Here is a 23,970-nt window from a genome sequence, read left to right as displayed (position 1 = left end):
TATGCAAACTGGAAGACCAACTCGTCGAGTTCTATAAGGAACTCGTCGCGTTCATGCTTGAATACAAGAACTCGTCGAGTTTTTGGCCAGAACTCGTCGAGTTTTCAGTCTGGGCAGATTCTTGGTTTGGAAAATTAAGTTGCATCAATTATAAATGAAAACAAGCCTAGGCTCTGATACCACGGATGGGTTTTGAGCATTGTAACACTCCTATGGTGTACATGCAACCCTATAAACCTTGCATCTATGTTTTCTCTATTATACATGCAAATATTCAATATTCCAAGGTTTCATCCTAACTAGCATAATATGAACCAACTATACTACAAAAAGCCTAGTTAAATGACATACCTTTTAATGAAGCTTGAAGTCTTGAACTTTAAGAACTTAGCCCCAAAAGTATGGAAGCCTCAAGTGGAATCACAAATCACCAAAACACCTTGGAAAACTTGAGGGAATAGTAAGCACACTAGAATTGGCCCACTCTTGTATCCTCCCACACTAGTGCGATTTCATGTGCCAAAGACCTCTTTATATAGTATGGAGGATTAGGGTTTCATCCATGTAAACCCTAATACCCATGACCTTTCATTTCCATAGGATCCATGGGTTAAAAACTCCATGGACTATCCATGCAAGCTTAGCCCAACCTAAATGAACTTGGCCCATACTATATATAAGAGTCCATATTTAATTAGTTCCTTTTGATCACTAAATTAATTCTTGATCAATACTAATTAAATGATATGATTCCATATTAATATATTAGAACTTATAATATATTAATATAAATCATAAACATACTATTCTCAAAAGACTATCCATATAAATTATTCCGGTGAAGTGCAACCCAAATGGACCATGCCAAATCGGGTCAAGTACATACCAATTATAGTTATGGACTTAGACACTAATCCAACAATCTCATCCTTCGATGTGTCGCTTGCTTCTATGTACTCTAATTCGCACGTTGAATCAGCTACTGTCTCCTCTTTAGAACTTTTCCAAGTTATTGCTACTCCATTCAGGGTAAAAACTCATCCCGACTGAGAGCGGAAATTATCTCTGTCGGTCTGAAAGCTGGCGTCACTATACCCTGTGAATCTTAAGTCATCGCTCCCACCAAGAGTAAGGACCCAGTCCTTAGTCCTGCGTAGGTACTTAAGAATATTTTTTACCACAGTCCAATGAGCTTTATCAGGATTCCCTTGATATCTGCTGACCATGCTTAAAGAAAAGGCCACATTAGGGCGAGTACAAGTCATAATATACATGATTGAGACAACTGTGGAAACATATGGTACTCGAGTCATCTCAGCTATTTTAGCCTCTGTACTCGGACTCTGAGTCTTACTCAGTTTGGTATTGCCTTGGATGGGTAAGTCACCTTTCTTGGAATTCTCCATGCTGAACCGTTTGAACACCTTGTCCAAGTAGGTACTTTGACTAAGTCCAATTAGTCTTTCACTCCTGTTTCTCAATATCCTTATCCTTAGGATGTAAGCAACTTCTCCAAGGTCCTTCATATCGAAACACTTCCCAAGCCAGGACTTAACCTCCTGAAAGGTTGGAATGTCATTTCCTATAAGTAGTATGTCATCCACATATAACACCAGAAAGCTAACTATACTCCCACTAGCCTTGACATACACACAGGACTCATCCTCGCTTCTTGAAAATCCAAACTCTTTGAATTTCTCATTGAAACAAAGTTCCATCTCCATGATGCTTGTTTCAATCCACAAATGGATTTCTCAAGCTTACACACTCTATTAGGGTACTTTGCATTGACAAAACCCTCTGGCTGACTCATGTAAACATCTTCAGCTAGCTTCCCATTAAGGAAAGCGATTTTGACATCCATTTGCCATATTTCATAGTCATGAAATGCAGCTATGGCTAACATAACCCTAATAGATTTAATCTTCGCTACTGGTGAGAAGGTCACATCATAGTCAACTCCATGAGTTTGAGTAAAGCCCTTCGCAACCAGTCGCGCCTTATATGTGTGTACTTTCCCATCCATGTCAGTCTTCTTCTTGAAGATCCATTTGCACCCGACTGTCTTACGACCCAGTACATTGTCAACCAAGTTCCAAACTTGATTGTCATACATAGACTGAATCTCGCTATCCATAGCTTCTTTCCACTTTCCAGACTCGGGGCCTGCCATGACTTCCTTGTAATTGTTAGGTTCATCCAAATTTACTAGTATGCTACCACTGATAAATGTATCACCCTCAGATGTTATACGGAAACCATATAACACAGGTGGAACACTAACTCTACTGGAGCGCCTCAGAGGTACGAACTAGTCAACTGGTTTAACAGGAGTTTCCTCCTCAGGTTGATCGCTAGTGTTTGAGGTTCCTTCACCGCTTGACTCTTAAAGTTCTTCAAGGTCAATTTACCTCCCACTGTCCCCTTGGCCTATGAGTTATCTCTCGCGAAAGACACCTCTCCTCGCAATGAAGACAACATTGTCACTCGGTCTATAAAAGAGATATCCAAAGGATTTTTGTGGGTAGCCGATGAAAATACACCGCTCACTATGAGGTTCGAGCTTGTCGTGAGTCTCGTGTATCACGAAAGCCTCGCAACCCCAAATCTTGATGTGTGCTAACGAGGGAACCTTCCCTGTCCACATCTCGTGAGGTGTTTTGGCAACCTTCTTAGTTGGGACTAGATTAAGGATATGGGCGGCAGTCTCTAAGGCACATAACCCCAGAATGAGATGGGTAACGAAGCTCGACTCATCATGGAACAAACCATGTCAAACAAGGTTTGATTGCACCTCTCAGCCACACCATTAAGCTGTGGTGTTCTAGGTGGCGTCAATTGTGAAACAATTCCATATTCCTTAAGCTAACACCAGAAATGTCGTGCCTCTGACGGCTCACACCCCAACCCTAGCAGTTGAAGGCTACTGAAGAGAGAGAAGTAGAAGGTATAACTTTTGGTTCTAGGGATTCCTTGGAAGAGTGAAATCCATGTAAGGGTCGTATTGTTGTAATTAGTCGAAATATATTTTGTACTCTTCGAATGTTTTGTAATGTATTTTACTAGGGCGCTTTTATTCGAAGCTTTAGAGTCAATGCCTTAGTATATTTTTTGTACGCTTTCGGTTCCCTATAAATAGGGTTTATTTACTAGAGTTAGCTAAGAGTTTTTTTACAGACCTGTCTATTTTCTCTATAAACATTCGAAAGCGTAAATCAAGCTGAAACAAGATCATATTTATATCTGGTGTTCAATCTTGCATTCATACTTGAATTCATACTCTGATTAATTCAATACTCGATTCATTGGTTCGTCAATTGGTATCAGAGCAGGAATCATATCTCTGATCTGATTTTCACGTTGTTCAAAAAGTTTTTGAATCAACTTTTTTATTCAAAAGTTTCCGCACTTTTTGAAAGTGAAAAATTGTCTAGATCTTAGTCTGTGATTCGATTCTGCATTTGAATTGTTGAATCGAGTGTTATTCTCATCAATTCGATCTGATTCATCTAGTTTGTTTTCAAATTCTCAAATCTTTTCAAACTTCTCAAAATCATGTTCCGTACAACAATGGCGAGTTTCAATCTCAATTCGATGACCTCGTTTTCTCATCTGTTAGGTTCATCAACCAAAATTCCAATGCTAATCCCTGAATACTATGATCAGTGGGCTGATCGTATGCAGGATTATCTGAATGGTCTGGATGAAGAATTATGGTCATGTATCACTGGAAATGTCAATGTTCCAGTGAATGTTCAACCAATTGGATCATCTTCTACAAAATCTGGAGTTGATAATCAATCTGATCGTCTGAAGAAACTGGAGAAGAGGTGTATGAGGGAACTGCGAGGTGCTTTACCTCTAGTTGTGTACAATTACGTTAGAAGTTGTACAACTGCAAAGGAGGTATGGAACAATCTGAAAGATAAGTTTCAAGGAAGTGAGAAAACAAAAATCAATTCAGTCAAACAGTGTTTGGTTGAACTGAAAGATTTCAAACAAAAAGAAGGAGAAACAATTGAAGTTTACTATGATCGTCTGAACGAGTTAATCTATCGTTGCAATCGCTATGAAATTACCAGGACTTCAATGGAATTCAATCTCATCTTTGTAATGGGGCTTCGAAAAGAGTGGAGAAGTGTGAGTATGAAGGTGAAGAATCAACAAAGTTTTGATACATCAACTCTCAATGATTTGTACAATCAGTTAAAAACACACGAAATTGAGGTAAATGAAATTGCTGAGGAATCGAAGCTGAATTTGGGAGGTCCATTAGCTCTTGTGTCAAAGATTTCGGAGAAAGAAGCTGAAAATGGTGATTATGAGGAAGAAGAAGGATTCATCATGAATTCGGATGATGAAGCAATAGCATTTTACTCGAATAATCGTGTTAAGAAATTTTTCAAAAAGTCGTTCAATTCGAAGACTAAGCTTGCTGAGGTGAAAGGAAGTTCTGTGAGTAAAAATGTTGTTGAGGAGAAAAAGAAAGTTGAGAAGCAAGATTCGAAGATAGTTGAAGGAAAGGGTGAGAAGAAGCTGAAAGGTGATGCTGGAATAGATTGTCATTATTGCAACGGTGCGAATCATCTTGCAAATGACTGTATGCTTCGAAAGAAGGATGAGAGGAAGAATAAAGTCAAAGATGAGGCATACTATGCAAAGAGGCTTGAGGTGGTTCGTGCTAAAGCAAATAATTTATCATTGGTTGCAAAGGGTGAGCATGAGGATGAAGATGGAACTTATCAAATCTGGTCATCTGGATCAGATGATGAAGAAATGTGAAATCCTATACATGGAGCGTTGTATGCGAAAATGGAGGAGGACTCAGATGATGAGGAATTCGAAGTGAGGGGACGATTTTTCGTATCCAAAGCAGCTGACAAATCTCTAATGACAACAAAGGTACGTAAAATTCTCGAATCTTTTAATATTCCTACTCGTGCTTATGATTCTGAACTAATATCTTTTGATGAAACGGTTACTTATTTTGATTCAATTGTTGTGTCTGCTAGTAATGAGGCCAACAAATTGTCCATGGAGTTGTTAGAGACCAAAAAGAGATTAGACATGAAAATAAGCAAAATTGAATGTTTGGAATTACAAATTACAAACATTATGTGTGATAGAGATACTTTAACGAGTGATGTCAAACTTTTGCTAGCACAAAGAAACATTTACTGTAATTCTGCGAAAAGACTTTATGGCAAATTAATTGATTTACATCATTCAAGATACATAAGTAAAGAGCAACATAGAAAATTACTACCTTTTCTAGCATTCGAAATAGCTAAGGTAGATAATATTTCGTATGATTGTGAGCAAATAATAACTGATTTTGACAAAGTTCCTGATGATAGATATAAATATGGAATTGTCAAAATTGATGAATGTCTTGATGCAAATGAATTAGTTAACATCGTGAATGATACTTTGACTAAAACTGAACAAATTCAAATTTTGAAAAAGACTGAGAATTCAACATCTGATTCTCAATCTAATTTTGCTGATATTGAAGATAATTCTGACAATATTAGTGAAATTAGTGAACTTGAAGATGTTGATTGTTCTCAGTTTTCTGTTATTAATGTTGCATCAACATCTAAAGGGAAAGAAAAAATTAAGGATTTGATGGTTGAAAATGAAACTGAGATACCCTCAACTTCGAAAGTTAGTGATGAGAACTTCGTGGATATCAAAGACAGTCAAACTGATGATAGTGATGATGAAGATGAAGAGAAAATTTCGAAGGAAAAGAAATCTTCAAAGGAAGAAGAAAATCCACGAATAGTGGTTGATCAGGTGTATGGTGATACACAAAAGTTCGAAAAAGTGATGAATGAAAAAGGTGAACACTATCTTGAAACGAATACAGTGGTTTATCCAAATTTCAAATGTACAGATAATGTCATTTTTCCAAATCAAGTTTTCGTAACTACTAGAAATGTTGAGAAAATCAAACCAGAATTAAAGAAGTTAGTTGAAGAGGATAGTTCAAAAACAACTGATGAAGGCTTTTTCGCAAATCAAAGCACAGTTGAAAACAACTTAACAAAGAATTCGTATGTTTTCCAACGTCAAAAACCACAAAGAAAATGGGTTGAAAAATCAAAAATTGAAAAAGAGAATTCAAAACAAGTTGAAAAGGAATGTGAAAAAGTTGTCAAATTAAACTCCAAGGAATTCAAAGATCAAATTGACAAATTTTCGAAGGAAAACAACATTTCAAAAAGACAAGCAAGAAAGAAAATATTTTGGCAAAATGTTGAGTCTCAAAAGGTATCTGAATCACAATCACCCAAAAATGTTTTCAAAGATAAAAATTCATCTTTTTCAACAAAACCTCAACATTTATCTCAATCAAATCATTCAAAGTCTGAAATGAATAATCAACCAAGGTTTTCGAAAGTTTCAGAATCTAATATTCCAAGAAAATTTTCAAATAACTCAAATCCAAATCAAAAATTCTTTCAACGTTAACATTTTAAATCAACAGTTGATAATTCATATGCTAAATCTTTTATAACAAATCCAAAAGTTGATTTTGTTCCTAAAAAGCCAAATTTTCCAAATCAAACGAAGAAAGAAACTATGAAATCTTCACGAGAAAAAGGAATAACGTCAAGGAAGAACATTGATCATTGGCTTGAAGGCAAAGGAAAGATGTATCAGACAAATACATTTTCAAAGGAGCAAATTCACGAAGCATATGAAAAGTATATGAATAATTCATCAAATGGCAGTTCATCGTCTAAGGATTCGAACATTTCAGTCAAAGCTTGGAAACCAGTAATAAAAGCAAAGAATGTTTATTCACAAACTCAGAATTCGAAGGGTAATGTCAGTGAACATTCGAAACTATCAAAAACTTATGTTTCGGTTCCTTTAAATGAAGATGTAAACTTAATTGATAGTCTCAAAACAAAAGTTTGTGATTGGGTTAAAAGTTCTTCATTGCATTCGAAATTGAAATCTAATTTCCAAGGACCCAAAAAGCCTTGGGTACCTAAATTTTTCCATTGAATGTAGGTACTATGTGACGAGCAATATGATAACAAGTGGTACATCGATAGTGGTTGCTCTCGTCACATGACTGGGAAGAAGGAGAATTTACGTGATTTTCGAAGTCTCAAAAATGCTGGAGTAGTGAAGTTTGGGAACAATCAAAAATGTCAAGTCAAAGGATATGGGAAGATCACGAATGGACAATTCACAGTGAATCGTGTGGCGTATGTTGAAGGTCTTCAACATAACTTGATAAGTGTTTCTCAACTTGTTGTGGGCACTGGCAATCAAGTTCTTTTTAACGAAGAAGGAAGTGTTATTTCGAATGTCAATACAAAAGAAGTGTTACTAAAATCCAAAAGGAAATGTGACATGTTCACTTTGAATATCAATCCGATAGTAGGGAAACCTGCTATATGTCTTCTTTCGAAAGCAACAGCAGACTTAAGTTGGTTATGGCATCGAAGACTTTCTCATCTCAATTTTCAAAACATCAATAAGCTTGTGGTACAAGATCTGTTAAGAGGTTTAGCTGTACTTAAATTTGACAATGATTCTTTATGTGCAGCTTGTGAAGTTGGCAAGCAACATAAACAAGGTCATCCAATTACAACATATTCAAAAATTGTCGCACCTCTGGAGCTTTTACATATTGATTTGTGTGGTCATTCGACTGTTTCAACTCTCAACAAGAAACGGTACATTTTAGTTATTGTTGATGATTTTTCCAGATTTACGTGGGTTTATTTTCTCAGGCTTAAATCCGAAGTTGCACAAATCATGATTGACTTTATCAAAAAGATGGAAACAACATTGAAGAAGATTGTTCGAAAAATTAACAGTGATCATGGAACTGAATTTAAGAACAATGTTCTTGATTCATTTTTGGTGGACAAAGGAATTTCGCATAATTTTTCATCTACATACACACCACAACAAAATGGTGTTGTTGAACGAAGAAATAGGTCTCTATGCGAAACGGCAAGGACTATGTTGGCATATGCGAATCTTCCACAATACCTTTGGGCTGAAGCCGTATCCACCGGATGTTTTACTCAAAACAGATCTTTCATTCATCGCCGTTTTCACATTACTCCGTATGAAATTCTCAACAATCGAAAACCTAACGTCAAATTTTTTCATGTTTTCGGATGCAGATGCTTCATTATGAATCTCAAGGATAATCTTACGAAATTTCAAGCTAAAGCAGATGAAGGGATTTTCTTGGGATATTCGCATAATTCAGTCGCATATCGTGTGTTGAACAAAAGAACACGAAGAGTTGAAGAAACTTTTAATCTTACATTTGATGATTACTACATTAAACAAACAACATCACGGTTTGAAAATCATCCTATTCTGACAAAAACACAAGATGAATCTGAATACTCACAAACATTAGATGTTGATTATGATTTAATTTTTGGAATTTCAGATCATGCTGTTAATGCTGAAATACATGCAAATGATAATCATATCTCTGAACTCACAAAGCTTACTGATGATTTAACATCAACTTCTCCAGAGAAAAGCGAAAGTATGCAAAACAATCCAGTGGAGGGGGAGCAATTGGATTCGAATACTCTAGTTGAGGAAGAGTATTCTTTCGAGGGGGAGAATGGAAGAGTGAATGCTAATGTTGAGGGGGAGCATTTAGAAAACATTGAGAATAATGATGATTTAGATGATGTTTGTTCGATTGCAGGTTCAGAAATTGAAGATATATACGAAGATGCACCTTTGGAATTTGATCCAGCATATCCGCCATTGGAAAAGTGGACAAGAGATCATCCGAAGGATCAAGTAATTGGGAATCCACAAGAGGGAGTTTTAACAAGAGCTCAAATTCGCGCAAAGAATGAGGTAGTGAATACTCATCAAGAATTTTGTATGTTCAATGTTTTTATATCTAAAATTGAACCAAAAACAGTTAAGATTGCAATGGAACACTCAGATTGGGTTGTTGCAATGCAATATGAATTGTCTGAATTTGAACGAAACAAGGTTTGGAGATTAATTCCTAAACCTGAAAATGTTTCGATTGTCGGGTTAAAATGGATTTTCAAAAATAAAACCGACAAAGATGGAAATATTGTTCAAAACAAAGCCAGACTTGTTGTTAAAGGTTATTCACAACAAGAAGGAATCGACTATGAAGAAACTTTTTCCCCTGTCGCAAGACTCGAGGCGGTTCGTATATTTCTGGCTTATGCAGCTCACAAAGATTTTGATGTTTATCAAATGGACGTGAAGTGTGCATTTCTAAATGGAGAGCTTGAAGAAACTGTTTACGTGGAACAACCCCCAGGTTTTATTAACGAAGAATTTCCAAATCATGTTTATATTTTAGATAAGGCAGTTTATGGTTTGAAACAAGCACCACGAGCATGGTATGCAACTCTTACTTCATTTTTGAAACAATCTAAATTTAAACAAGGATCTGTTGATCCCACATTATTTCGAAAGAAAGTTGGGAATCATCTAATGCTTGTTCAAATTTATGTTGATGATATTATTTTTGGCTCAACTGACCCTGCTTTATCTAGAGAATTTGAAGATTTGATGAAAAGTAAGTTCGAAATGAGCATGATGGGAAAAATCAATAATTTTCTTGGTTTGAATATTCGTCAAAACAGAGAAGTGATTTTTATTAATCAGGAGAAATATACGAAGAATCTGCTTGAAAAGTTTGGATTGACAAATAGCATAAAGTTACGAGTTCCAATGGCAACTAGCATAAAGTTGACACCTTCGTTAGATAAACCTGCAGTTGACCTAACTCTTTACACGACCATGATTGGTTCATTACTTTATCTTACAGCAAGTAGACCTGATATCATGTTTTCTGTATGTAATTATGCTAGGTATCAGTCAAATCCACGAGAACCACATCTCACTGCTGTGAAGAATATATTTCGTTATCTTAAAGGAACAATTTCGTTAGGATTGTGGTATCCTTCGAACACTGGGTTCTTTGTACAAGCATATTCGGATGCAGACCTGGGTGGTTGTAATCTTGATCGAAAGAGCACAAGTGGTGGATGTCAATTTCTTGATGGCAAATTGGTGAGCTGGCAGTCGAAAAAGCAAACATGTGTATCAATTTCAACAGCTGAAGCAGAATATGTGGCTGCTGCTGCTTGCACTTCACAAATAATATGGATCCAAAGTCAATTGCGTGATTATGCAATAAATATGAAAAAGATTCCATTATATTGTGATTCTCAAAGTGCAATAAGAATTTGTCATAATCCTGTGCAGCATTCGAAGACTAAACATATAGCACTTCGTTATCATTTCATCAAGGATCACGTGGAGGATGGGAATATTGAAGTACATTTCGTGAAAACAACTGATCAGTTAGCTGATATTTTCACGAAACCTTTAGATGAAAAATCTCTTGTGAGAATTATAGAGGGACTTGGAATGATTGATGGAAATTCTGTTCCATGCGAAAAAGAAGAATGATGCATGATAAGGACTGATTCAGAGGCGCTGAATGAAAGACAAAGCAATATCCGTCAGTATTCAGAGGTTATTGTTCATAGTCAACGCTTCGACCCCTTCGAATTCGTAAATTTGTCACTTATTTTAAGGGTTGATTCAGAGGTTACTGTTCATAGTCAACGCTTCGACCCCTTCGAATTCGTACATTTGTCACTTATAAGGGGATGATAAAATTTCGCATTTTTGCAACAAGTACTGTTTCATTTTCGAAAATTCAAAAATCCAAAAATATTTTCGTTTGTTTTGTCATTTAATTTTCGAAAATTCAAAAATCCAAAAAGATTTTCGTTGGTTTTGTCATTTAGTTTTCGAAAATTCAAAAATCCAAAAAGATTTTCGTTTGTTTTGTCATTTAATTTTCGAAAATTCAAAAATCCAAAAAGATTTTCGTTTGTTTTGTCATTTATTTTCGAAAATTCAAAAATACAAAAAGATTTTCGTTTGTTCTGTCTTTATTTTCGAAAACTCAAAACAACAAAAATATTTTGATTCTTATTTTTTTTAGTATTTTGTTGCAGATAATCTTGAAGACACAGAGTGGCTTATGCTTGCAGTTCTAGGGTCAGGTACATTTTTCGTATGAATCGATAAATTTTTCATCATTTGAACTAGTTAAGTTGTCCCTAGAAGCATGTTGCTGCATGTTGTCCAAAGCGTCCAATGACTCAATGTGTGTGTACGAAAGCCTTAATGAAATATTTCATACGAAAATTTCTTCCCAATCAGGCTTATATTCACATTAGTCTCTAAGCTACCTGACTCTTCTCAAAATGAGTTAAGAGTTTACTGTTTGGTCCAAACATAACAGAGGTACTTTTCGTGTCTTACACCAATCTTTTTCATCCATAAAGTTCTTATACGATCACACACGAAGACATATGTCCGAGAGGTCTCTGATCAAACCCATCGAGACTTAGACATATCAAAAATCTGTGTTTATGATCTGACATCATGAGACCGTGATGAAAGTGAAACTCAATTTTCATTACCTTTTTAAGGAATTGACGGGGAACTAAGTTCCAGATTTTCACGAAACTTTTGTTTCTGTATCAAAATTCGAAACTCCAAATCATATTCATTTCGAATAAGTGGTCTTGATCAAACATTCAAAACCCACGATGTTTGTTACCCAACAAGATCCAGCACACAAATATTTTCTTGAATATGATTTCCGTGTGAGTTTCATTCGAATATCCTTGTCATTTCAAAATTTATCAAAGCCAACTTGTCACTGACTACACTGGTCAAACAAGTAATTTCTGTTACAATTTCTCACCTTATGTTTAGGATGACATGTAACGAAAATTTTGAACTACTCACGCAACATTATAAAAGAAGCCCTTCGATACTTGTCAACAAGTATTCGATTGTAATTCACGGGAACCCACACAAGCTATTGATCATTTCTCTTAATGATTAATGAAGTAATCTTTGCCCGAGATTTTATCTGCTTTTGTGTCAATGGTTTGACATCACAATATCCCATATTTTTCTTATTTTTGTTTCACGTCTATATTCTTTGGAACACTGCACTCACGAAATCGATGATTTCAAACTTCTGGCGTATGACTTCGCTTTTCATCCTAAAAGTGAAAGAGCCTTGCTTCCATTCGAAGGGTTCTGACGGTTACAATACTCTTGGGGATAACAAGACAGGCTGTTTATAAATGACGTATGGTATTCTGTCCGGTTTTCAAGGTAATGTGACATCTACTTTTTGACGCATGGCTACTTTTCCGCAGTAATGGTCCGACTTTCAAGGTGCCACGTCGGATATCATTAAATAAACATCCCGCTTCAAATTCAAACTTCAGGGTTACATATAAAAGGGGATTCAAGGGTTCATTGTCAGTTTACGCGATCAAAAAGCAAATTTCACAAATTCTCTGTTCATTATTATCTTCAAACCCTAACAATGGCGACTTCTACTCATGTTGATTCTCATACCACTGAAGATGCCTCTTCATTACCAATAATGAAGATTCAAGCAACAAACTATTACTTGGAGGGTGAAGTTTCTCTGTACCCGGAAGTATTGAAGATGCTAATAGTTGCCTTGAAGAACTCTGTTTTGGCTAAGGCGATGTTTAATTCTTTCTCTGTTCCATTGTCCTGGCTTTCTCAAGCAGGATCAACTGCGACTTACAACAAAGAATCTGATACGATTACTTTTCATCTGGTGAACGACAAAAAGGTCAGGCTATCCAAGAAACTCTTCTGCCAAATTCTTGATATTCCGAATTCACCTCCATATGTTTCATTTACTTTTCCACAAATCGTTCACATGTTTAATGAAATGGGATATCAGCCACCATTGTCCAAGATTAGTGATTTTAAGAAGTCTGGTCTTCCACGCCTATGGAATTTCTTATTTGGTATTTTTCTACGATGTTTGACTGGGAGATCTGCTGGTCTTGATAAAGGAAGAATGGAGGTTTATGCCATGGTTGCTGGCATTTATTATGATCTTCAAGTAGATTATTCTACACAGTTGTGGAAGGAATTTCAAAAAGGTGTAGAACACACGAATGCTATTCATGGTATTTTGTGTGCAAGATATTGGAGTTTGATTTTGCAATACTTTTACAATATGGAAGAGATTTTGGTACCCAATGATGAAGACAAAGCAGTTTTTCAATCATACCACTATCCGAAGGATGTCACAGATAATGCTGAAGCTTTTCCATCAGTTGCTCGTATTCCAGATGCTATGCTTAAAAGAGTTAATCCATCGAACTCTGTCTTGGTGGCATATTTGAAGACTATTGATTCTTCAATCGAAACTGGCATACTCTTGGATAGAGATGATACGAAATCCAAGAAGACGAAGAAGAATGAAAATGAGTCAAAATGTTCAAAATCTCCAATGAAGAAACCTGAAACCGTTGAAGTATATGTTGCTGAGACTCAAGTGATTGAGCCCATTCTTGAAGAATCACAAGAGAATGTAATCATTCCTTCGAAGACTGGAATGTTTCGAAGAATCAAAATGAAGTCCACTCACAAAAGCAAGTCTCCTACACACAAAGTGGTTCGAAAACCTCAAATCACTCATCAAGGTGTGTTAATTCGAGAAGTACCAGCACCTATTTCTCCGGTGTCCAAGAAACGAAGGGCTGAGGATATGGCCAAACGTTTGTCAAAAAAGAAGAAGAAGAAGACTCGAAAACTCGTGATTTCTACTGAGTCAACAGAAGATGATGATGAAAGAATTCCAGAAACCCCAGAGTTCACTCATCTCACAGAAAGTTCCACTCCTGAGAATACAGTCGTCATACCACTCGAAGATTCGATTGCCAAATCAGTTTCTGAGGCGGTTCGAACTTCAGGCATCCCTGCACACGTATCTGATATGGATGCAAATGTCGATATGGGTGAAGGAGGTTCGAAAAATGAAGCTCAAGGTCACGTTACTTCTGCTCCTTTTGAAAGTATTGTTTCTTTACCATTATCCACTACTCCTCTTACTTCAACCACAGATTCCCCAACATTCGAACACATTTTTGATCAACCCTTTACTTCTATTTTTTCTTCACAATCTACTGAGCCACCCAAACCAACTTCACCTGTTCAAGAAACCGTGTTTATGGAGACAGAGACTGATAATGAGGGGTTTGGTGGTATGTTTGATGAACTGGAATTTCATGAAGAAGAAGAACAGTTTCCCGATCATATGTTGATGACCATGAAGCAGTTCAAAATTCTGAATCAGAAATTGAATTCAATAATTCAATCTCAAGCAGATCTAGGGGGTGGTTCATCTGTTTCTAGTTTGGAGGTTGATTCACTGTTGAAAATGCTCGAAGCCAGAGTGGTTATCAAAGTATCTGGAATGATTACTGACTCTGAGTCTCGAATTCTGGAGAAGGTTGATTATAATGATCAAAATAATGAACTTCGGATCAAATCTCAAAATTCAATGTTTACCAGTGATGTGAAAAATTTGAAGAATGTCGCAAAGGAAAGGCATGTTCTTTTTGTGCAAGAAGTGAAGAAGGTCAGGGAGGATGTAAATTTGCAGATTCACGAACTTCGTGAAGATATGCAAAAAGAAATTGTCACTGTTCAACAAGATTATGCATCCTTAAATCAAAAGGTTGATATCATTTGTGATGCAGTCACACGATTTGTTAAATTGTATGAAAGTTTGAGTCCTCAAATAACTCAACTTTCAACATCCGAAAGTGCAAGCTTTCAGGAAGTGCTTAAGTTGCTTAAGGAGTTAAAAGAGATTTATGATAGGTCGGTTTCTTCTCCATTGATTACTCCTGAATTTTTATCCCAGAAGTTTATCCAATTCGAAGCCATTCTCAATAAGCAACTTGCTCCTCTCTTTCTCATCTCAAGCCTTCTTCCAACAACAAATGCCCCGCCTGTTTTCACAGGGGTGCAAGGGGGAGAAAGAAAAACTAATGAGTCGAAGGCTAGTGGCGAGGATGCGAAAGTTGTGGGAAAAGTTTTTTCTTCAAAAATCCCAACAACAAAACCAGTAATAGTTTCTGCTGAACTGGTTACTTCAACTGTTGTAACAACAATGCCAATTGCAAGACCAATTTCGAAAGGAATTGTTATTGGTAAAACTTCAGAAACTGGTGGGAGTGGTTCGAATCCAAAAGAGACAATTGTCAATCCAGCCTTGAAAGATAAAGGGAAATCAATTGTAGTGGAAAAGTTGAAAGAGGAAAACAAGGCTGAAGCAGAAGCTGAACTTGAAAAACTGAGGATTATTCAAAGCATTATGACTCAGCATGCTAGTGATCCGAAGGGAATGGATAAAGGTGATCCAGCTAAACACTATAATTACGAAACAATTGAGGCCAAGGTTGCTTTTAATCACATGTATACATTCGAGAAGAAACCAAAGCAGAGTTATTTGGTCACGATTACTGATGCAAGCCAGCTGGATTTTCCCATAAACGAAATGATGTTTATCATGCCTCAATTCAAAGCAGAAGGGAATTTTAAAAATAAGGATGAAGTTACACACATGAAAATTCGTTTTCATGCTGTTCTTGGAAAAGCCCCTGAGGAAGTTTGGTCTTTAATAAAAATCAAGAAGGTCATAAGTATGAAAAAGGATGTGATTTTCGAAAACACAGTCCAGAATGTTAAGTATGTGGTTGCCAGGGCAAATGGAAATATTTGCGAATTCACTGTTGCTGATTTTCCATTGATGAACTTGTGATCTTATACAAGTTGCATTACTTCTAAAAGACAAATCATTTTCATTCCTTCAAAACACTGAACCAGCTGAATTCAAGCTTGGAGTTGTTCACATCAAGATTTTTATCGAAAACTATTATGAGTGCTTGGCACTAACAGATGTGGAATTAGCTACTGCCAAAGGAATGGAAATAAAAGCACCGATGGCTCCTACGAAGACTCAGGCGGAATTGAAGAAATATGCTGATGGTGAAATTTGCCTGAAGCCTTTTGGAATGGTCTTCGCAGGAAAAGACAAAGCTGGAAAAGCTAAACGGTTCTTATTCCAAGCAAGTGAAGTAGAGAGATATTCAACATCTCAATATACGAACTTGATTGTTTGTATGAATAATTGCAAGAAGAACAATGAAGGAGACAAGAAAGAGCTGAAGAAGATTATCCCCTGGTACACGAAGATTCGAAGAGTGTTACTGTATTCCATCACACTTCTTACGAATTGAAGACTTCGACTATGATTACAAAGGGGGAGATTGTAAGGGTCGAATTGTTGTAATTAGTCGAAATATATTTTGTACTCTTCGAATGTTTTGTAATGTATTTTACTAGGGCGCTTTTATTTGAAGCTTTAGAGTCAATGCCTTAGTATATTTTTTGTACGCTTTCGGTTCCCTATAAATAGGGGTTATTTACTAGAGTTAGATAAGAGTTTTTTTATAGACCTGTCTATTTTCTCTGTAAACATTCGAAAGCGTAAATCAAGCTAAAACAAGATCATATTTACATCTGGTGTTCAATCTTGCATTCATACTTGAATTCATACTCTGATTAATTCAATACTCGATTCATTGGTTCATCAATCCGAAACCCTATGCCTTGGGGTATTTATAGGGCTTAAGGAGGTGCATAAAAGACAAGTTTCCTTTTGGATAACTCTAACCCTTTTCTTTTCCCCCAAGCAACCCTAAGCTTCCTAGAACTCCTAGAAAATCTCCATTGACCCCTCTAGAACCGTCCTCTCTCCTATGGAGGTTCTAGAATTAGTCAGTATTCAACTTTTGGACATTAACGCTTTTAATCCTTTTACTTTTAATTAATCCAATTAATCCCAAAATGAATTCTAGTTGATTTCTTATTAATTATTAATTAAATAATATAATTTATAATTAATATATTTTCTCAAAGCATATTAATAAATTATTTATTTTGATTTCTTATTAATTTATTAATCATATAATAATTTAATAAATTAGTCTCTCTCTAAATAGCACTCCAGTCTTTTACTAGGTTTGAGGGTAACCCAAAAGAACTTTGCTAATAATTTAAGTTTATAATAATTTAGTTAATGGCTTAGACATATAATCCAACACACCATTCATACAAAAACATCATACAATGTATCTAGCATGCAATACAACCTATATACTTCTTCCACAATAGGGTATTCATACTCTATCACATACATCATACACAAACAGGGGCACCCATTATACATATCACCTTAAGAATCACTTAAGTAATCCTAGGATATGAGAATTCCCCGATAAAGTACTCAAAGTGCAACAAGGATTGACTCACCTCAAGTCCAAGTTTTGGGACCCTATGAAAAGAGGAAAGCACTCCCCATAAAGCACTTAAGCACCCTAAAAGAACACATAACAACCCGATTAGAAACGAGACTCAAAACAGAAAATGGTTGACACAAAGAAAAATTTACATCACGGGTAGGATAGGCTCCCGTCACAACTAGCCAACAGATCACAAATCAAGTCAACACACTGGAAATTATAAAACTTGATTCCAACCTTCTACCCTTTCTAATCCACTCTAGGTCCGATCAAAATCCATTTTCGGAAGATTTCAACCCTTCCAAACCATGATTAAGTGTCCATGATGCTTAGAACACTTTAGGGATCAATACAACACTTTGCACCATGGATTTTGCACAATCCATGGCTATCTCTTGAGTGCGAGTTATAGGAACATAAGAGAACACAATGGAAGAACCACACATCTTCTGGAAATTCGTGATGAGACAAAGAACAAGGTAGAGGGGAAACAATCCAATGAATCACTACCGAGAATCCACCAAAATGGACAACAACTTCACTTTATTCACTTCTATTCCAAGGACTCAAGAACTCTCTCTCACTTTAGAGTTTGATGGCTGCAAATAGAGTGATAAACATGAATTTTAGGGTTAACATTTCTTAAATGCTTCACAAGTTACAATCTAGGTCCTCAAAGTATAACAAAATAACCCCTTGACCCTTATACATAAACAAAAATCATTTTCTTATAATTTGGTCCTCATAACTTAACTTTAATCAAGGAAAATGTTAGTTAAAGAATAAAACCTAACATAACACTAACCTCGATGATGGATGGGAATTTGGGTCGTTCCACTGAGAGGCTTGTGTCAAGAACTCTAACCCTAATCACATGGTCCATATAATAAGAGAGTTAATATAACTCACTCGAAGTAGCAAAACATAGAATATAACCACTGAAGTGAGTAAGATGGATTTCCAGCTCTCTGAACACCTGCAACCATATTAATAATCTTACTTAACTCATATTTCAAGTATTATTTATTAATACTTCATAATATATTTTTATTCAATTTTATTATCGTGATAGCAATTGGTTTATGGTCAGATTTACCCCTCTTATCCCAGTTTTTAGAAAGTTTAATACTTATTATTAAAGAACATATCCTTATCTTTTTAGGGATATAAAATACACGTTCCAACGATTTTTCTTTATTATTGTATGATTTTTACAAGTTTACAATAAAAATTGATCAACAATCTGAACGAATCCGTAAAATTGGTCACCAAAACCCAAGAATTCCTTTATAAACATATATATTATACTAGACTCATTCCTCTAAACATAGTCCAAAACCTCATATCAAATGGATTTTTCTAAAATTAATTATACATTTTCAAGATGGCTATTGCAAACACCGTGTATAATGCACCACATCAAAATACATTGTATAGTTTGCGGTTGATATCTTTGTTAAACCTTACTATACGATAGTTTGACATCTTAACTCTGAAACACTCATGTAATAGTTATGAAAAAAAAGACCTTCCATTTTAAACTTTTGGTGATTGTCGTTTTAAAATTATAAAACAATTTTACATATGCCATGAACTAGTCGATGTCACATAAAATATGAAAGCGTGGTTGTACAGATGTAACTGAATTTAAATATAATTATTATTTTAGTAAACAACTATATGGTAAGTGAGTCGGTACATAATTCATTTTAATTTCACCACTGAACATATGGTCGCTATGAATTTGATATTTGACATCATAGAGTAAAATGAATATTTAGCAAAATCAATTAATTAAGTAAAAAACCAATTTAAAAAATTCAGTTTACATAATATTAGAAAAGTATTAAATAAAAAGGTTTGACAAAATTTGCATCCAAATATAAATAGAACATCAAACGAAGGGTTAAAGGGGCCATTTCCATTTCTTTCATCACACCACCATTTTCAGTTTCCATTTCTTGTCTGTCTCTCTCTGCATTTTCGAAATGAAGAAATTACGTGCAGTTGTGGTTGATGATCAAAGGGGGCAGCTTATGTACGCCTCACGGATGCTCCGGACTTCATCATTTGAAGGTATAACTGAATTAATCTTTGATATTAAACGTCAATTTGGAGAGATTCGGTTGTATAATGAGTATAGATTAATTATGATATAATAATAATAATCTATGTTTGCAGTTATTGCTGCTGTTGAAAGTGGAGAAGCTGCTCTCAAATTCCTTGGATTAACTGGAGAGAATGTAGGGGTAATTCCATACATTTGCATATATTTGTTCAGATCAATATATCATAAGGAATGACTTGTAATTTGATTAGTCTAAACACATCTAACTTTTTGACAAAATGACAGGATGTGAAGGTCGATGTGGATCTCATACTAACTGATCATGATATGACAGGAATTAGTGGTTACGAGCTACTCCTCGAACTTAAGGTTGGTATATATGTGTATTAACATGCATATTTCATTTGCATCAAACTAAGTTGAAATTGTTTTGACAGAAATCAGAGCTGAGCAATGTTCCTGTGGTCATATTGTCCGCTGATGCAAATGAAGAGCGCATCAAAAAGTAACAGAAATCTAAAATCACAATTTCCAAATTAAAAAACTCCGTCGCTAGCCCTAATACCACTAATTCTTTAACAGATGCATGGATGGAGGGGCGCTCATGTTTCTAGAAAAACCACTGCAGGCCAAAGATGTTGCTAATGTGTATAACGCAATTGTTGAATAAGGTAATGCAGCAGGACCGTTGCATGGCTAGGGAAAGTTGAAGTTGGCGACCACCATGGGCAATTAAATAAAATAGCTAGAGCTAGGTAGTATTAAAAGTTACTATTATATATGATCCATTAGATATTTTGAAACTTTCATCGGAATAGAATTATGTTAGAAACGATTGATGGATTGGGATGTTAAGTTACTACTATATATGTTTAAGGATATTAACTTGAAATTTTCCTCGACTAACATCTGAAATTATGGTGTTTCAAATTTATTGTCTTCAATTACGCAATCCACAAATACTGAGAATAGGATTCCCCCCAATCAAGTATATATTTGTCACAGTTATGCAGATACTATGAACTTAATCAAAAGGCTTGATTGATTAGCAAGAATATATTTGTATAAATTCACCAACTTATGGGCTCATTCAAGGGAAGCCTTTAGCCTTGGACATGAAAACTACCATACTTTAGGTATTTAAAAGTACTCAAATACTTTTATTAGATAATGTGTTAAAGTAAAATGGTGCATTCTTTTAGAACTAATTGGATTAATGCTTTTTAAAGTGAGGTAAATCGAACTGGGTCAACCCAAACAATTGACAGTGTTAAAACACCTACATGGCTACATAAAAACTTTTGAAATTAGTTCTCTAATGATTATATTAACTTAATTCTACAACAGTGATGTGTTGATTAGTATTGTAGTTCTATTCTTGGAGAGATAGCTATATTATTTTCCTTCTTAAGAAAATATAACAATATCCCTTGTATTTTCATTGCTTATTACATACTGGTATCTTTCAAGAAGATGTGTAGTATTCTTAATTTGTTTCGGCCGTTGTTATATGTTGGCGCTCTCGATCAAGTTAATTTCAGCATAATCTACATTAATTAAGACATTTAGTCATTCATTTTCGTAGATACTTATTTTAAATGAAAAGCAAGTCTTCTAGGTAAGGGTAATTAATATAGCCTAATTAAGATGTTGCCTTTTTTGGAACATGGAAATAAAAGGACGCAAACATCCTTTTATACGTTAATAGGTTGATGGTTTCTATATAGATAAGAATGCACTCTCAGTAACTATGTTGGTTCCATGGTTTTAATCCTTTAAATGCCACAATTTCGACAAATATGCTTATAAGATGTTCCTATTTTGTGTGTATATATATATATATATATATATATATATATATATATATATATATATATATATATATATAATTAAAGATGTTGAGAGTGTCTCATGGCCAATTGTTTTTCCGATGTGTGGTAAACAAAACAATACGGTTGCATAATTGTAATATTATGGCACTTCTTAAAGTTAACGATGTTAGTCAGGTTGTTAGGGTTATTATTGTCATTTTAAACACGCATCAAATCAGTTATACACATTGAATGATAAAGGCTACTGTATAGATTACTCATAGTGCAAGCGCCCAGATTTCATTCTCCTTTCTCGTTCAAAATTTTCAGTTAAAAACTCTATTTTCTATCGTTATCGTATCAAGCCCTAGAAATAAGTTGTTATTTTTCATCTATCGTTATCGCATAGAGCCCTAGAAATAGTTGTTATTTTCCTAGTGAATGTTTGCTTTAACTATTTAACTGTAGTTTTTTTTAGGGATAATGACTTGAAAGGGTAACGAACATTCGACTTTGTTCACATTTAGTCATTAAATTTTTTTTCGTTATCTATTTGTCATTGAACTATTGAAACTGTTCACATTTTACCCTTATGACCGGCTGTTACCGGTCATAAGGGTAAAATGTGAACATTTTCAATAGTTTAGTGGCAAATAGATAACGAAAAAAACTTTAGTGACTAAATGTGAACAAAATCGAAAGTTCGTTTCCCTCTAAAAAGTTCAATGACTAAATGTGAACAAACTTACTCTTGTATTATGTTTTAGCAAATTATTTATTTTTGTTAAATTGTAGCAACATTTGTTAATGAAGAAATCTATGAAATAAAAAAAACAAAACCCTGAAAATATATTTAAAAAAAAACAAAAAACCGAAACCGAAATAAAAAACCAATGGTTTGACATTTTCCAAAATAAAAAATCAAAATTTCCAATCTGATTTTGGTTTTACAAAAAAATGAGTCATTCTCACTGATGTGAATTATGACAATTAGTTTGGCATGCAGAATTAAAAAACACACAAAGAACACGGTGATTTGGGTGTTTAAGAGATGCATTCGATTATGAAAGGTGTCTACAAAAAAAGATCTAGATTTAAATCTACATAATTAACACACATTAACACTCTCAATGTTACATCTCTCAAGCACACATCTACATGTGGTATGCACCCACCTTATATAGAGGTGTAACATTCTCAATGTTACATAATTAACACACACTAACACTCTCAATATTACATCTCTCAAGCACACCTCTACATGTGGTATGAACCCACCTTATATAGAGGTGTAAAATCAGATTGGAAAATTGTGATTTTTTATTTTGGAAAATACCAAACCATTGGTTTTTTATTTCGGTTTCGGTTTTTCGTTTTTTTTAATATATTTTTCGGGGTTTTGTTTTTTTTTTTTTATTTCATAGATTTCTTCATCAACAAATGTTGCTACAATTTAACAAAAATAAATAATTTGCTAAAACATAATACAATAAGAAGTTTGTTCACATTTAGTCATTGAACTTTTAGAGGGAAACGAACTTTCGATTTTGTTCACATTTAGTCACTAAAGTTTTTTTCGTTATCTATTTGCCACTAAACTATTGAAACTGTTCACATTTTACCCTTATGACCGGTAACAGCCGGTCATAAGGGTAAAATGTAAACAGTTTCAATAGCTCAATGGCAAATAGATAACGGAAAAAAGTTTAGTGACTAAATGTGAACAAAGTCGAAAGTTCGTTACCCTTTCAAGTCATTATCCCTTTTTTTTATTCTAGGTGTAGATGATTTTTGTTTTGATTTAATAGTTTTTTTCATTAGTTTTACTTGATTTTGATGATATGTTCGTTTATAGTTCAAATGTATATATTGTTTATGTTTGAGGTGATTCTTGTTATAAGTAGTTGTTTTTATGTTCACATATAGGGAATTCAAAACAAAGTATGTTCATAAAAAGTTCAAAAAACAAACAAATCTCGAATGTGGCACAACTGGTGCTATAGGGAAAGATACCGTTCAAAAAATTCATGTTCGAAAAGGTGTATGTTATGTTTTGTATTCATATTCTTCTATTCTTTTTGTATTCATAGCTAGTGATGTTCATTTTTATTTAAAATAATAACTGATTTTAGTCATTTTGTATTTTTATGCAACCAATATGAATATGAAGATGTTTCTCCTCATGGTAAAGAGAAAACATCAAAGAAATAAAATTATAAATGTATGTGTTGTAATCATAAATAATTTTTGTGAATTTTTTTGAATTGAATGATATTTGTAGTTGCACTTATATGTTTATATATACTTCTAATCATAGGTGATTATATTCATTTTTGTATCTTGGAAACTAATCTCAATTTGAAGATGACTATCATCGAGCTAAAAGAGAAAAGGTCAAAGAAGACGAACGATAAATGTATGTTTTGTTATCATTATTGATTATGTGAATTTAAATCACACTTTATTATATGAATATATATATATATATATATATATATATATATATATATATATATATATATATGTGTGTGTGTGTGTGTGTGTTTAATCATATGCATTTTTGTTATGTATTAATAACTGAGTATGTTAATTTTTGTTTCTAGTGAATCTTTCTGTTTATGAAAAGGAAAGTCCATAAGTTATAGAGAAAAGGTCCAAGATGAAAAATGATAAGTTTATGTTTTTGTAATCATAAGTGATTATGTTTGTTCATTTGCAACTGATTATGTACATTTTGTTTTCTTTTTACTAACACTAAGATGTCTAAAAAATTTGTAGGTAAAAAATGTAATATTTCAAAGAAGGTATCAACCGAAAGCTCAAGACAGATAAGATCATCTCAAAAAAGAAAACG

The 23,970-nt window shown here is 34.5% G+C and overlaps 1 protein-coding gene across 2 annotated transcripts; it reads left to right on the top strand.

Moving 5' to 3' along the window:
- Positions 1 to 19,162: 19,162 nt before the first annotated feature.
- On the top strand, positions 19,163 to 20,149 carry LOC145163240 (two-component response regulator ARR5-like). Of its 2 annotated transcripts, none has more exons than XM_079082094.1 (5): positions 19,163 to 19,313; positions 19,419 to 19,480; positions 19,591 to 19,674; positions 19,743 to 19,810; positions 19,888 to 20,149. In XM_079082094.1, exons 1-5 carry the CDS (start codon positions 19,226 to 19,228, stop codon positions 19,973 to 19,975), a joined length of 390 nt encoding a protein of 129 aa, XP_078938220.1. In that variant the 5' UTR covers positions 19,163 to 19,225; the 3' UTR covers positions 19,976 to 20,149. The 2 variants fall into 2 exon arrangements, with proteins under 2 accessions (XP_078938220.1, XP_078938219.1); XM_079082093.1 differs by having other exon boundaries at positions 19,419 to 19,486.
- Positions 20,150 to 23,970: the final 3,821 nt, after the last annotated feature.

Source organism: Lactuca virosa, chromosome 3, assembly GCF_052849685.1.
Source record: "Lactuca virosa cultivar CGN04683 chromosome 3, Lactuca_virosa_CGN04683_v6, whole genome shotgun sequence".
NCBI lineage: Eukaryota > Viridiplantae > Streptophyta > Magnoliopsida > Asterales > Asteraceae > Lactuca > Lactuca virosa.
This window is presented reverse-complemented; position numbering and strand designations above follow the sequence as displayed.